The 17,460-nt window shown below is 39.8% G+C and overlaps 1 protein-coding gene across 1 annotated transcript in view; it reads right to left on the bottom strand.

The window, feature by feature from the left end:
* Window positions 1-8,003: 8,003 nt before the first annotated feature.
* Window positions 8,004-17,460, bottom strand: part of LOC124802689 — a 139,371-nt gene continuing 129,914 nt past the window's right edge. The window contains exon 6 of the mRNA XM_047263627.1: window positions 8,004-8,572. Coding sequence (XP_047119583.1) covers window positions 8,324-8,572 — 249 coding nt within the window. The 3' untranslated portion in view covers window positions 8,004-8,323. The remainder of the gene's footprint in view (window positions 8,573-17,460) is intronic.

Raw genomic sequence — 17,460 nt, 5'->3', positions numbered from 1 at the left:
CAGATCAAAACGAAAATTTCTGTTCCGACACTGACAATGTTGAGTGTTTATGGAAAAAGTTCAAGGCAATCGTAAAATGTGTTTTAGACAGGTGCACGCCGAGTAAAACTGTGAGGGATGGGAAAAACCCACCGTGGTTCAACAACAAAGTTAGGAAACTACTGCAAAAGCAAAGAGAGCTTCACTCCAAGTTTAAACACAGCCAAAACCTCTCAGACAAACAGAAGTTAAACGATGTCAAAGTTAGTGTAAGGAGGGCTATGCATGAAGCGTTCAGTGAATTCGAAAGTAAAATTCTATGTACCGACTTGACAGAAAATCCTAGGAAGTTCTGGTCTTACGTTAAATCAGTAAGTGGCTTGAAACAGCATATCCAGACACTCTGGGATGATGATGGCATTGAAACAGAGGATGATATGTGTAAAGCTGAAATACTAAACACCTTTTTCCAAAGCTGTTTCACAGAGGAAGACCGCACTGCAGTTCCTTCTCTAAATCCTCGCACAAACAAAAAAATATCTGACATCGAAATAAGTGTCCAAGGAATAGAAAAGCAACTGGAATCACTCAATAGAGGAAAGTCCACTGGACCTGACGGGATACCAGTTCGATTCTACACAGAGTATGCGAAAGAACTTGCCCCCCTTCTAACAGCTGTGTACCACAAGTCTCTAGAGGAACGGAAGGTTCCAAATGATTGGAAAAGAGCACAGGTAGTCCCAGTCTTCAAGAAGGGTCATCGAGCAGATGTGCAAAACTATAGACCTATATCCCTGACGTCGATCTGTTGTAGAATTTTAGAACATGTTTTTTGCTCAAGTATCATGTCATTTTTGGAAAGCCAGAATCTACTATGTAGGAATCAACATAGATTCTGGAAACAGCGATCGTGTGAGACCCAACTCGCTTTATTTGTTCATGAGACCCAGAAAATATTACATACAGGCTCCCTGGTAGATGCTATTTTTCTTGGCTTCTGAAAGGCGTTCGATACAGTTCTGCACTGTCGCCTGATAAAAAAGTAAGAGCCTACAGAATATCAGACCAGCTGTGTGGCTGGATTGAAGAGTTTTTAGCAAACAGAACACAGCATGTTGTTATCAATGGAGAGACGTCTACAGACGTTAAAGTAACCTCTGGCGTGCCACAGGGGAGTGTTATGGGACCATTGCTTTTCACAATATATATATAAATGACCTAGTAGATAGTGTTGGAAGTTCCATGCGGCTTTTCACGGATGATGCTGTAGTATTCAGAGAAGTTGCAGCATTAGAAAATTGTAGCGAAATGCAGGAAGATCTGCAGCGGATAGGCACTTGGTGCAGGGGGTGGCAACTGACCCTTAACATAGACAAATGTAATGTTTTGCGAATACATAGAAAGAAGGATCCTTTATTGTATGATTATATGCTAGCGGAAAAAACACTGGTAGCACTTCTGTAAAATATCTGGTAGTATGCATGCAGAACGATTTGAAGTGGAATGATCATATAAAATTAATTGTTGGTAAGGCGGGTACCAGGTTGAGATTCATTGGGAGAGTGCTTAGAAAATGTAGTCCATCAACAAAGGAGGTGGCTTACAAAACACTCGTTCGACCTATACTTGAGTATTGCTCATCAGCGTGGGATCTGTACCAGATCGGGTTGACGGAGGAGATAGAGAAGATCCAAAGAAGAGTGGCACGTTTAGTCACAGGCTTATTTGGTAACCGTGATAGCATTACGGAGATGTTTAGCAAACTCAAGTGGCAGACTCTGCAAGAGAGGCACTCTGCATTGCGGCGTAGCTTGCTCACCAGGTTTCGAGAGGGTGCATTTCTGGATGAGGTATCGAATATATTGCTTCCCCCTTCTTATACCTCCCGAGGTGATCACAAACGTAAAATTAGAGAGATTAGAGCACGCACGGAGTCTTTCAGACAGTCGTTCTTCCCACGAACCATACGCGACGAACAGGAAAGGGAGGTAACAACAGTGGCACGTAAAGTGCCCTCCGCTACACACCATTGGGTGGCTTGTGGAGTATAAATGTAGATGTAGATGTAGATCCCTCAAAGCTACCCATTCTTCTTCTACTGTATTTCTTTCCCCCATTCTCGTCAATTGTTCCCTTATGCTCTCCCTGAAACTCTTACAACCTCTGGTTTATTCAGTTTATCCAGGTCCCATCTCCTTAAATTCCCACCTTTTTGCAGTTTCTTCAGTTTCAATCTACAGTTCATAACCAACAGATTCTGGTCAGAGTCCACATCTGCCCCTGGAAATGTCTTACAATTTCAAACCTGGTTCCTAAACCTCTGTCTTACCATTATATAATCTATCTGATACCTTATAGTATCTCCAGGCTTTTTCCATGTATACAGCCTTCTTTTATGATTCTTGAATGAAGTGTTAGCTACGAGTAAGTTGTGCTCTGTGCAAAATTCCACCATACGGCTTCCTCTTTCATTTCTTACTCCCAACCCATATTCTCCTACTACATTTCCTTCTCTTCCTTTTCCTACTACCGAATTCCAGTCACCCATGACTATTAAATTTTCGTCTCCCTCTACTACCTGAACAATTTCTTTTATCTCATCATACATTTCTTCAATTTCTTCATCATCTGCAGAGCTAGTAGGCATATAGACTTTTACTACTGTCGTAGGCGTGAGGTTCGTGTCTATCTTGGCCACAACAATGCGTTCACTGTGCTGTTTGTAGTAGCTTACCCCCATTCCTATTGTTTTATTCATTATTAAACCTACTCCTGCATTACCCCTATTTGATTTTGTATTTATAACCCTGTATTCACCTGACCAGAAGTCTTGTTCCTCCTGCCACCGAACTTCACTAATTCCCACTATATCTCTCTTTAACCTATCCATTTCCCTTTTTAAATTTTCTAACCTACCTGCCCGATTAAGGGATGTGACATTCCACACTCCGATCCGTAGAACACCAGTTTTCTTTCTCCTGATAACGACATCCTCCTGAGTAGTCCCTGCCCGGAGATCTGAATGGGGGACTATTTTACCTCCAGAATATTTTACCCAAGAGGGCGCCATCATCATTTATCCATACAGTAAAGCTGCATGCCCTCGGGAAAAATTACAGCCGTAGTTTCTCTTTGCTTTCAGCCGTTCGCAGTACCAGCACAGCAAGGCCGTTTTGGTTATTGTTACAAGGCCAGATCAGTCAATCATCCAGACTGTTGCCCTTGCAACTACTGAAAAGGCTGCTGCCCCTCTTCAGGAACCACATGTTTGTCTGGCCTCTCAACAAATACCCCTCCATTGTGGTTGCACCTACGGTACGGCTATGTGTATCACTGAGGCACACAAGCCTCGCCACCAACAGCAAGGTCTATGGTTCATGGGGCGGTTGGGGGGGGGGGGGGGGGGGAGCATTAATCAGCATGCTATCAAAATTTGTAAGGTAAAGATTTGTTTTGAACTGGTTCAGTTTATGTTAACAGGTTGGTCTGATTACCCTTTCTAGAACAGTTGAACCACATTTTGTTGTTCAGAGGGTTTCTAAGCCTGAGGCCTGCATTATCTGAAATCCTGATATTTATGTTCTGACTCCAAACACATCTCACAACCTCTCACGAGGGCTCAGAGTGGCCAAATTGTGTGGTACTCAAATTGTGTGACACATGCCACATTAGTAGTGGTGAAGATACAATAATGAAAGTGTTACTACAGTGTACAGTACGAAATTCAATTTTATTTGGGTGAAAGTTGCAGATTGAACTACCTAAGCAGGCACTGTGATTCACCTTTTTAGTCTTATACGTAACAACTATGTTAATATTACCAAATATCAGAACTCCACACCTTTTATGTCTTAAGAGTTATCAATTTTTCGAGTTTTCTGTAAATAATTAATCATTAATACTAGGCAAGTAGTATACTGACACACCTATTAGTTTCTTATTTGGTATCCACACTGCTAAATCTTCAAGAACTGCTACCATACGTAAGTAACATACATCTAACACTTCACGTTCTAAATTATTTGTTTCTTTGATAAAGACAACCACTACCATGCTTCATATTTGTTCCACACTAAAATTTTTCTAGTTGGTATTGACAAGATATGCTCAATTTGAGTTCACTATGTGTGCATCAATATTCCTTTAGTAGCGAAATTTTAATTTAATTTTTTCATCCTGTATTCCATTACCGTAAGTTTAGTTTTAAGTTATCATGCATCAATATGCAAAAATACATTTTTGCCTCAATGTTTTTTGTCTGTTAGGCTGATTGGACATACAGAATTCATGATAACTGTCACCTGGCTCCCCCAAGTGAAACACATCAGACCACAGCCTACACTTCCATTGGTTGGCTCACCGTAAGTATGCTAAGTTTCCTTCCTTGTGAATGTCATAGGGGGTGTTATTTCTGCTGGCATTGTTGATGGAGGTGTTGGTGCTGTCTCAGCTGTAATGTGTAAGTGCCAGTTTAAAATGATTTCCCTTTTAGATGTTTAAGTCCTGTTGTTGATAATATTGTTTATGCTTGTAACAAGCTATTTTTTTCCCTAGGCTTGTACATGCACATGTGTAATCTATGTGAAGCATGGAATCTATGGCCAACGTTGCTAACATCCAGTATTTCTACATTTTGCAAAGGTTTACGTATCACTGACATTTGTTGATTGGTGACAGCAATTTCCTTGTTCACCCATGGCCATGACATTAAGTCTGGTATATTCAGCACAAAAAATTTGTGTCTCAGCTGTTCTAAGAACTTTGTTTTTTAATTCCAGTTTTGCTTTGTAAGTTTCCTTCTTGTTTATACCATTTGGTGCCCTACAGAGACAAAATCATTACACCTTCAGACCACATGTGATTACAAATTATGGACATAGATGCACCAAGCTTTATGAAGCAATTTCATTTACCATGGGCTGTTTGTTAAGAAGAGGAGCAGATCCATGTCAACGGCCATCTGTCACTACAGTTATGCCATTCCTCTGCTGAAGACACATACTGCTTTTAGTTAATACACTTGTATAATTATTAACAACAGCAACAACATGTACAGTTTTTGCAACAATACTTTCACAGTTTTTGTTATTTTCAAGTCTAGCACTTCAGATTTATTAGAATCTAAGATATTGTCATGTTCCTGGGATTTGCCTACTGTATTCTTTAGGAAACAAAATCAGGTTCATCATTTTGAGAAGTTTTTTTTTCATTCAAATCTGATGACATTCCTCACACTGACACTCCATACATGGTCATTGGTTTAATCATGTTTTGAAGAATCAGCTGTTTCTAAAAATCTTAAGTTACCAGTATTTTTCATTCCTAAATCTATTTTTTACCAAAATACAATTTCCATGCTGTGTAAAGCACATCATGAGGTTCTTAGTTCATCCAGGTATTGAAAGCTGACGCCTACACATTTTTCATACAGCCAGAAGTTGCTCTGTGTACACATCAGTCGCTTCATCACTTTTATACACTTCCTACAATATTGCTATGCAGAGCATAGTATATTTTATGCTACGCATTGGTTACATGTCTACATCTACATCGTTACTCTGCAAGTCACACTTCAGTGCCTGGCAGAGGGTTCATCGAACCATTTTCATACTACTACTACTCTACCATTCCACTCTATAATGGCGCATGGGAAAAGGAACACCTAAATTTTTCTGTCCAAGCTCTGATTTCTCTTATTTTATTATGATGATCATTTCACCCTACGTAGGTGGGTGCCAACAAAATATTTTCGCATTCGGAAGAGACAGTTGGTGATTGAAATTTCATAAATAGATCTAGCCACAAAGAGAACCACCCTTGTTTCATTTAGTGCCACCCCAACTCACATATCATATCAGTGACACACTGACCCCTATTGTGCAGTAACATGAATTGGGCTGTCCCTTGCACTTTTTTGATGTCTTCTTCAATCTGACCTGACAAGCATCCCACAACGCACAGCAATATCCCAGCAGAGGATGGACAAGTGTAATGTAGGCTGTCTCTTTAGTGGGTTTGTCGCATCTTCTAAGTGTTCTGCCAACAAAGCACAGTCTGTTTTGCCTTCCGCACAATATTATCTATGTGGTCTTTCCAATTTAAGTTGCTCATAATTGTAATTCCTAGGTATTTAGTTGAATTGGCAGCCCTTAGATTTGTGCGATTTATTGTATACCCAAAATTTATTGGATTTCTTTTAGTACCCATGTGGATGACTTCGCACTTTTCTTTGTTTAGTGCCAACTACCACTTTTCACATCATACAGACATTATCTCTAGATCATTTTGTAATTGGAATTGATCATCTGATGATTTTAGCAGAGGGTAAATTACAGCATCATCTGCAAACAATCTAAGGGGGCTGCTCAGATTATCACCTAGATCATTTACGTAAATCAGAAACGGCAGAGGGCCTATGACACTACCTTGCAGAAAAATTCTGTTCCACTCGATGATTTACCATCTATCACTACAAACTGTGATCTCTGAGAGGAAATCACAAATCCAGTCACACAACTGAGCTGATACTCCATATGCATGCAGTTTGATTAATAGTCACTTGTGAGGAACGGTACCAAAAGCCTTCTGGAAATCTAGGAATATGGAATCAATCTGGATCCCTTGTCAACAGCACTCATTACTTCATGGGAATAAAGAGCTAGCTGTGTTGCACGAGAACAATATTTTCTGAATGTGTTGGTTATGTATCAATAAGTCATTTTCTTCAAGGGGATTCATAATGTTTGAGTACAGTATATGCTCCAAAATCCTACTGCAAATTGAGGTCAGTGATATGGGTCTGTAATTCAATGGGTTACTCTTATTTCCTTTCTTGAATATTGGTGTGACCTGTGCTACTTCCCAGCCTTTAGGAACAGACCTTTCATCAAGTGAGTAGTTGTACAAGATTGCTAAGAAAGGTGCTATTGTGCCTGCATACTCTGAAAGGAACCTGATTGGTGTACCATGTGGACAGGAAGACTTGCCTTTCTTAAGTGGTTTGAGTTGTTTCGCAACACCTAAGATATCTACTTTTAAGTCACTCATGCTAACAGATGTTCTGGTTTTGAATTCTAGAATATTTACTACTTCTTTCATGAAGGAATTACGGAAAACTGTATTTAGTAACTCTGCTTTAGTGGCACCATCATCGGTAACATTTCCATTGCTATCGCGCAGTGATGGTATTGACTGGGTTTTTTTTTTTTACCACTGGTGTACTTTACATATGACTACAATCTCTTTGGGTTTTCTACCATATTTTGAGACAATGTTTCATTGTGGAAACTACTAAAAGCATCTTGCATTGATGTCCACACTAAATTTCGAGTTTCCATGAAACACAGCCTAGGGAAAAAACTACTTGTAAAAACATTTATATCACATGTATTTACTTCTTTACAGGTAGATGCCGCATCTGCAAGAAGTCTGAAGTTGCAATTACATTGCCTGCTAGGTCCTTAATGTACAAGATCAACAGCAAGAGCCTGAACACAGCTCCATGGAACATGCCTGAACTTACTTCTAAATCTGCCAAGGACTCTCCATCCAAGAGCAAAGAGCAATGAGCAATATGCAATGAACTGCAGCTGGTGATATTAACTTTTGTCAGGGGCCCCTTTGACAGCTGAAGAGTTCATAGAATCTGTATGTTTTATTTTGATTTTTTATACCACTTTTAAGCTGATTTATAGGCATCAGTGCCTAAACATTGACAACATTGTAAAATTTCTGCTGAACTTCATTTCATTATTATGAAACCTGGAGCTTCATAATACCCACATTTGTTCCACTAGCATAAAAAAATTGAAGTGAGTACTTTCGTTTGAGTACAGTACAGATATCAATGTGCAGGAAGCAATACTCTTTGCAACTACAGGAACGTCACAAGGCAATATCTTTTATTATTGAAAATTGTGTTTTTCTGGAATATGCTACTTAGAACAGGGAGGTTGATATGTGTTTAGTGAGTCACAAATCCCTCACATCTGATTGCTTATTTTAACAAATGCAATACAAAGAAATATGGTGTTTATGCCTTTATTATGTGACATGCAAACTTCCTTTTTATTATTAAAAATTCCGTAACAGTACAATTTATAAATACATGCGTGGCAGTATATTGTTAAAAGGCTTAAAATATGTAGTGAAATTTGTGTTTCCTGTTTGTGTGAATCCATGATTCAATTTAATGACAAATATTCTACAGAGCATAAATAAACTAAGGTCTTTACTGCATACTAACTTATGGCTTTCTGAACAACCAAGAAAAAGAAGTCCATGTCCAAATCTTCATTTAAATATTTTTTATGGTGTATTCTAAAGCTCAGAATGTTCTCTTTCCTCATCCCCATGTTGGCTTAGGTTCTTTAAATCTTTCATCTTGATCCACACTTGGTGGTGGTATGGCAATGTTTATAAATTTATTTTCTTCTAACTGCTTATCAATCCAGTCTCTGAAATAGGATAAGCTGGCATAGACTGCTGGTGTCCTGCTGCCTCCACAGCCGATGCCCCACGACACGATACCAACCTGAACATAGCGTCCGTCGTCGTCGGTGATGGGACACATGAGTGGTCCACCACCATCCCCCTGCAACAAAGGGATTTGCTACTTTACTGACTGGCACATACTCTAAGCAGAGGGCTAAATCGTTAATATACTCATAAAATGTAGTACTCTCGAAGTGTCTTCTCTAAATAAAAATTAGGACTGCAACATGTTCTACATCTTGAAGGAACTCCTCACTGCAGATCAATTGGAATGAAAGTAAATCTAATCTAATATAATCTAAATCATGTTGCGGCACACCTCAGTCCACCAGGGGACAAGGACATGACACAGTGCAGATTAAGTGCAAGGTATGGAACTTTCTGCGGTGGTAAGGATAACATTTATACGGTACTCTACCTGGTCATCATAACTGGGGAAATGCTGTTCATCAAAGGTCACTAGGGAGGAATAAAGCCTCCAGTCAGCATTAGAAGACTGTGAATTTGGTTTACACACATGTGGGGTACGAGTGAGCAAACTCATAATGCTCAGAAAATGGTTGCTTGAGTACATTGTGTGTGTGTGTGTGTGTGTGTGTGTGTGTGTGTGTGTGTGTGTGTGTGTGTGTGTGTGTGTGTGTGTGTAGACTGAAAGGAATGTGGGTGCTCCAGTGTTAAGAAGTTGAGTTGATTTAGAAGGTCACATAAGAGGGCATGAAACTGATAAGTTCTGAGAGAGCCCCAAAGGGGATAGTGTGCATTAAAGTCATCAAACAGTGAAAAAGGAGTGAGGGAACTGACCAATAAACTGGAGTATGTACCGATGATAGCAAATGACTGGAGGATGCAAAGAGAAAGGATAAAGTGAGGAAGAATAATATGTACTGCAACAGCTTACAGTTGAGTGTTCAATGAGCTGGTTTGGCTATGGTTGTCATACCAGGTGAGCAGTGTGGTTCCCCCGTGAGATGGAATTCCATCTTTGGGGGGAGGGGTCAAACCAGATCGGAAAGAAATGCAAGACGTCAAAGTGGTTCTGAAGACAATTTTGTTTCTTGGAGGAAGGAAACAAATGGACATTGCAATTCCAAGAGCAGCCATAATTCCTCGTTGTGGGATCTAATGTGCAAACATTTGATTGGAGGAGAGTCATGGCAGGGAATGGGGAAGAGGGAGCAAATGAAGGGTAGCCACATCAGCTGCTACTGAGTACCAGCCTTTGAAGACTCACTGCTATGGTGCGCATAGGCTAGAGGATCCTGTTCCACAAGATCTACAGAGGTGTCTGAATTCTCCCTGGGTTGGCGTGTGAATTCCAGGGCAGAAAAACAGTAGGTAGCGTGCACTGGTGAAATGTAGGTCAGCTGCTTGTGGGTATCAGGTGGCAACACCATTTAAGAGCATTTCTGAGTGGGGGGAGTGACTCATTTCTTAGAGCCTTTGCAGTTGGCGGATGAAGAATTTGATGTTTGTTAGCTCAAGGAATGTGAAAAGTGTTCACAGGAGTATTCCTTCTGTCCTTTCTAGCCTTCCGGTTGTGTAGCAGGTGATTTTGCAGCTGGGGCGAAGGTTTGGTGGCTTGTTGCACACTGTAGGAGAAAGAAACAAGGATGCTACCATGAACTGGGAAATTTTACAACTGCAGTGCTGAATTTGAAGTCACAAGTCTGTGTGGCCATGTCCTTTGTGGAGCAAGGCATAGCAAGAATGGTACTGTAAGTGCCAGATGAAAAAATGCAGGGCTTTCAACTAGCCAACAACTTACAAGTGACAGAGTAAGGTAAGGTTTCCTTCATCTGGAACTCCTAGACCGCCTGGTCATTGAGATACACAGGATATTCAAGGGATGAGGTGGCATGGTCACCATTACAATTGATACAGCGAGGAGAAAGAGGTGGGCAATCACCCGCAAATAACACATTTGGCCATGTTTTGACAGCACATGCAAGTGCGGTTGTAATGTTGGCACTGGTAGCAATTCATCAGGTTTGGAATGTATGGCTGGACCATGATATCATAGCCTGCCTTCATCTCCAATGAAAGCACTACTCAATGAAACATGAGGAAAAGAGTGATGTAGGTACTAAGGATACATCAGTCTTTTTCATTACCTGATGGACTACAGTGACACACTGATCAGAGAAGTAATTCAGGATTTCTTCCTCAGTCAGACCATCAAGTAGCTGACTGTCAATAACACCACACAAAGAATTGAACTTACAAAGGGCCTCAACACGAACAGGATGCCATGGAGGAGCAAAGCTGTAAGCAGTTATTGGGCTTGAAAGTCAAAATTGGTCTCCAGAAGCTAAGTCCTTTTATGTAAACAAGAGCACAATTTCACAGGGCCTGCATTGCATCAACACCTGTCTGAATAATAAGTGGATTAGCTGCAGCAAAGCACAGACCAGTATGGGGTAACGCACTGAACCGAGGTGCAGCTGGGAAAGTCTTTGAATCTTTAGCCTCATTCTGTTTAGGTTTAGTAGATGTATACAGATGATGACTGCATTATTGTGAAAAAATCCCCATGACTGATAGCGTCTCCGATGGTGCGCTCCTTCAACTAGGATCTGCCCCATCTCAGAGGGAGGCTCACCTGCCTTATATGATTGACTACATCTCCCAAACTCCTGACAGAGGACCAACTGTCAATTTGGGAAGGTAACAGCTCAGTCAGTCACCCCTCTGGCCCAGGCCTGTACAAGGGGGTACATGCAAACCCTACTTGTTGACCTTGGGCTGGGAATTGTGTGTTACCTAGTCACCTGTTACATGTCAAATGCAAGGGCAGGTCTTTAGGGCCATATAGGAGGAGGGGGGGGGGGAGAAGAAGAAGAAGAAGAAGAAGAGAGAAAAAGGATAGAAGATGCATGAAGAAAGAAAGAAAGAAAGAAAAGACAGATGAGGGACTGTTCTGATGCCAGGCTACCTAAAGTTCAGAACACATTCCTAAAAAATATCCCAGACACATTCCCCAAGGGAGAGGAAGAAGAATAGGGGGAGGATAGATATGTAGCATGGAAAGGGAACAGGTGCTGCAAAGACTTAAGCCCTTTGGTAGCCAAACACAAACTCACCATAAAGTAGTGAGACAGTGGGAGGGGGGGGGGGGGGAGTATATTGAATGTGATTCTCCCTCTAACTCTTGCACTTATGTCAAAATGATATATCAAAGTAAGTTACCATGAGGAAAAACAGCTACTGAAATTGCTCGAAAGAGGAAAACCATTATGATTCTAACACAGTATAGAAAAGAATATTGCACCTCTTCTGATAGCAGTGTGCCAGAGGTCTCTGAAGGTGCAAAGTGTTCCTAATGATTGGAAAAAGTGTAAGACAACCCATTTTTAAGAAAAGATGTCCAATAAATGCACAAAACTGTAGGCCTGTATCTTCAACATCTGCCTGTGTGGAATTTTGGAATACTTTTTATGCTTGTGTATTTTAGCATTATTGGAGAATAGAAATCTCCTCTGTATGAATCAACACAAATTCCAAAATACACCAGAAGCAGTCTATAACAGCACGCAGACTGATTCCGTATTCCTTAACTTGCAGAAGGCAAGTGACAGTTCTGTGCTACCATCTAATCAACGAAATAACAAAAGAAGTGTTACAGGGTAGACTTTTCACCTTTCTCCTCATGTAACCCCCCCACCCGACCCGAACTGACCCCGTGTGTGTGTGTGTGTGTGTGTGTGTGTGTGTGTGTGTGTGTGTGTGTGTGCGCGCGCGCGCCACAATTACAGTGGCAAAGTGGACCAAAACATAGTTCACGTTTACTCAAGAAAATGACAGTGCACACACATCACTGCACAATAATACTTTATTGGAGAAGTTAACACTTCATAGTTCAATTAATCCAGTCCACAATGAGTTTAATTGAGACCAACAATTACAAGTTTTAATGACAATAAGATACCATACCCTTGATAATCATAAAGCAATGTGTAGCCATAAACTGAGAATTTTGGGTGACATCAAACTACTTATAGGATGGTGTAAAGGACATAAGAACACACATTTCTTGTATTATACTTTGAAAATTTGGTGTGTTATATTTCACGGTTTTGAGTGAACTGCAAGAACTAATGTGATTCTGGCTTACAGAAAATGTTGCTGGTCAAAAATTTAGAATACAAGCACACTACTATTCTTAAGGAATGTGAATCCCCTTGTTTCTAAGTATGAATGCCATATTGAAAATCATGGTGTATTACATTAAAATAAGAATTAGTGAGTTAATTAATCAATGCTGTAAGTTATTGTGCAGAAAAATTAAAATAACAAACAAATAGTAAAAATTTGGAATTTCACAGAGGTTACAATGAAATCTACAATGGAAAATTGGGCTGTTTGTAAACTTAAATGATAATTATCCCTTCAGTTAATTAGTTTCTGACAATTTGAAGAACTTTCATGTAAAGTTGGAATGCTTGGCTTTCTTTTGGTGTGTATAATCTTATAGAATTATGCCAGTTAGTTCACAAAGTCTTCCACATATCTTGTTGTAGTGTTAACTTTAATTAAGCAAACTACTAATTAATCTGATCTATATCCAATCTAATGGTACCAGTGGAATCAGAATCTGAATAATAAATTTGAGCAAAATTTAGTCCAAATAAGAAATGGAGATTATTAAGCAAGTGTCAATAGATAAATGGTTGGAAAATAAGAATTAGCAAAAACATTTGGCTAATTATGTGGTCAGAAAGCAAGAGGTCTGGCACTTTGCGCAGGGATTTGCAGTTTTGCTTAGTTTTGCTTTAGGGTGCAAAAACAACTGGGGTCATGTGTGTCCAAGTTGAAACTATAGAACACATAGACAGAGGAGTTAAAACTACTATACGTCAATCCCAATTGAAGTGAGAGAAGACAGCTAAAACAGGGATGTGGAGAAAGGGCTACAAAAGACACCATATAGAAACAGTGGTCCAGAACTGAAAATTAAATGGCCTTTGCCATATTTCTATGATGGATACAAAAGTAAAATGCGGTCAACAGCCAAAGCGTCTTTTCTAAAATGGCTGATAACTCAGGCGGCAAACCCAAGTGGGAAAATAAACGATTAAAAAAATGGGCGTACCATCAGCAAATGGTGGACAGTTAAAACTTGGATGCAATGTGTACTAAATGGTGGGTTAGTGACCCCTCAACAAATGACTATGGCTAAAAAGGCAGTGCTCAATATGCAACCGAGTTAAAATGATGACCTCACAGTGGGAGGGCTTAGAGGTGGTCATCCAAACTGCAGGGAGAGGCTTAAGAATCCAGAGCTGATTCCCATGAGGGGAGTACCAATGGCAATGCCAAAGTGAGAACACCTCCTGACAGACAGCAACACAGAGATCATCACAAGGATTATAGGAACTAATGGGCTGGGGTATGAGGACTGCAGCCTTGGCAGCAGCATCAGCAGCCTCATTTCCTGGCAGACTGACATGACCAGGAACCCACAAACATCACAGTGGCTACATTGAGAGTGAGCAAATGACAGTTTTTGTGGACCAGTTTCACTAAGGGATAGACGGCGTACAGTGCACACATACTTTCAAGGTGCTGAGAGAGTCTGAGCAGAGGACACAACTGGAAAGTCACGTCGCTGGATGTATTCCGTGGCCTGATACAGGGTGAAGAGCTCTGCTGTAAATACCAAGCAGTGTGCCGGAAGCTGATATCGAAAAATGTTGGCGCCAATGACAAAGGCAGGATTTGCAGTTGACCTTGAACATAAAAAAATGTAATGTGTCTTGCAGGAACAGGCAGAAATACCAATTATTGTATTATTATATGATTACAGATCAGTCACTGGAAGACATTACATTCATACAATATCTAGGAATAAGTGTGCATAACAATTTGAAGAGGAATAACCATGTACAACTGTTAAGGTACATGACAGACAGATTCATTGGAAGAATCCTCAGAAGTGCTACTTAAATGATGAAGGAGGTAGCTTACAAAAATCCTCATTTGATTACACTTTAATATTACTTGTCAGTCTTAGTTCCTTACCATACAGGATTCATGGAGAAAAGAGAAAAAGATCAAAATAAGGCCAGAGCATTTCATTACACATTCATTTAGTTAATATGTAGGCAATGAGAAGAATCCCAGCTAACTCCTCTGGCAGATGTGGCAAGATTTTCTATGTGATGGTGTGGTTTATTGATACATTTCTGTGAGAGTGGGTTCCTAAAAAGAGGCAACAAACACATTGCTTCCACCTACATCTGCCTTGTGGAATGACTATTAAGGTAAAAATATATTCCTGCTCACACTGAGCTTTATCAACAATCCTTCCCACAAAAACATTCTTAATTGGAACAGGAAAATAGGAAAGTGGTACACAAAGTATGCTCCAACACATACCACAAGGTATCTTGCAGAGTATAGATGTACACACAGATGTAAAATTAAATATAAGGACCCTGTACTAAGTTTCATGTACACCAATTAATATTTTGGAGACTATAGTTACAAATAAATCTTGAATGCACTCATGGGAAGCATGGCTCCAATTTTTAATTTTTGGATTTGACAACATTAGTGTAGGGAAGTGGGAGGGAGAAGGATAGGTGGTGGATGTGCTTCCTATTGCCACCATTTTCCTCCACTAGGACAGAATGTGTGTACCCTGTTTGTATGTCTATTGTTATCCAATATGAAAGTGTATGAACATTTTCAAAAATTTCCTTGGAAATTTTCTAAATGTTTGCAGGTATGTAACTGAGGTGGAGCATGGGTGCCAGCCCAGTATTCACTTAGTCAAATGTGGGAAACTATTTACAAACCATATCCAGACTGGCTAGTAGATGAAGTGACATTAATCCACCTGGTGAATTTTATCCTGGTGTTGACATGCTTACTCTTATAACAGAAGTAGTGTGCTATCATGCACAGCTACTCAGTTGGGTCTTTGCCAGAGCCACCTGTGATCAGCATTATCTTCTCAAGGTCTTTCACTAGGGAGAATCATGGCAGATATACTCAAATGTACTAGCTGTCTTACAATCACCCTTGTGCCTCAAACTATCAAGATGATAAAATGTAGAAGCAGTTTATTGAACCCTCCAGATTAAATTCAAATGAATTGAAACCTGAGAAGTGTAAAAATGGTACACAAATGTGAACAGCAATCAGTTAGCTGATAACTCAAGGGTGTTATAATTATTGTCCCAAATACTCATAATAGAAAGGCCTCTGGCATGGTCAACTGATTGAGCTCTTACATGGGACCTCTTGTGTATAACCTAAAATGAAGATATTTTGACTCAATACCCCTCTGATTTTGAGAAAAACTATCTGAACAGTCCTCAGAAGGCCCGACAGTTCTGTGACTGCAGTGTCATCCTCAGCTGATAGGTATCACTGGATGCGGGTATGGAGAGGCACGAGGTCAGCACACCACTCTCCTGGCCGTTTTCAGTTTTTGTGATCAAAGGCACTGTTTCTTAATCAAGTAGCTCCTCACTTGGCCTTACAAGGGTGGAGTGCACCTGATTTGCCAACAGCACTCAGCAGATCTGTGTGGTCACCCAGTTGAATGCTAGCCAAGCCTGACAGCACTTCAGTGATCTGGTGGAAACTGGTGTTACCACTGTGGCAATGCCATTCACAGTTTTGACAAAGCTGAACTTAAAATTTATAACACTCAACTCAAAATCCACAGGATAAAGATGACTGAAAACTGAGCATTTTCATCATATATAGGGTCCACAACCACATATTTTAATAGAAATCAAAATACCTTTGAGCCTTTCATTTCAGATTGTACACAAGTGACCTGCCAAATACGAGCCAATTCGGTTGGCTATGCCTGAAGCCTTCCCCTTGTCAATCTCAGCAAATGTTCATTATATACCTTTCAGATTTGTAAAATAATACTAGGTATTCACAGAATGGCTACAGTTACATGCATGCTGCTAACTGATCTGTTTTAGTAATGACAGACCATGTCATACATATCACTCAAAATTTATGACAAAAGAAACATTAGACTGAGAACACCCACTATCAGTTTACTAAATATGCATTTGACAAAGTCAGCAAAGATGTGACTGATTAAATGCAAAATTAATTCAAAACAAATCGAAATTTCTTTTGACTATGTCACCTACTTCACAAATTAATATTTATTTAGAATCTCTCAACATATGCTGTTTGAATTAATAACGCAACTTACTATTGTCAGCGAACTATCACATCTTTCCAAATTTTAAACTATTATCTGGACATCAGCAAATGTGTGTAGCAAAAACAGTGCACAATCTCTGATTTTAAATAATTTTTCTGTGTGTGCAAACTTGGCTAAGAATTATCTTTCACAGCTCAACTACAGTCTTATGAGATTTACCATTAATGTACTAATGTGACTATCAATATGCAAGAGGCAAAATGCTCTATGTGCTCACATACAAATAATGTCCTCGAGTCACATATCAATCCCTTGTACCAATATCTATAAAAACTAACTGCTGATATTATGTATAGTAAACAATTTTTGCTGGAAGCAGAGATCAGAATTACAGAAGCATTTAATACTGATTGATGCTGCAGCTTTTGATTAGCTAAGAGGGCTGGGACTGCCACACACTATATAATTCTAATTTATGGCTTATTTAAGGGCAGTCAAATGAAAACAAGAAAAATGTACAAAAAGAGTAAATTTTTTGTTATTGCAAATGTAATCACTATCACTGTTAATACATTTATCCCATTGTGAGACAAGACTGTTAATGGCTTCACAGGCAAGTGTTTGCAGCTGCCTACAGAACCTCAGCTGTATGCAGGAGTGTACACAGTCATCTGAAGCAAATTGATAGTCAGCAGCTTCTTTCTTAAAGGCTTCAAAAATATGGAAATCTCATGGGAAGAGGATGGGACTGTGTGGAGGATGTGTAAGGGCTTCTCAGTGAAACTTCTAAATGTGGGTGCCCACATGTTGCCAAGAATGTTTTGACTTTACTGCAGAAGTTTCACTCT

This window comes from Schistocerca piceifrons, chromosome 6 (genome assembly GCF_021461385.2).
Source record: "Schistocerca piceifrons isolate TAMUIC-IGC-003096 chromosome 6, iqSchPice1.1, whole genome shotgun sequence".
Lineage (NCBI taxonomy): Eukaryota > Metazoa > Arthropoda > Insecta > Orthoptera > Acrididae > Schistocerca > Schistocerca piceifrons.
The sequence above is the reverse complement of the archived record's forward strand: the minus strand, read 5'-3'. Positions and strand labels throughout refer to the sequence as shown.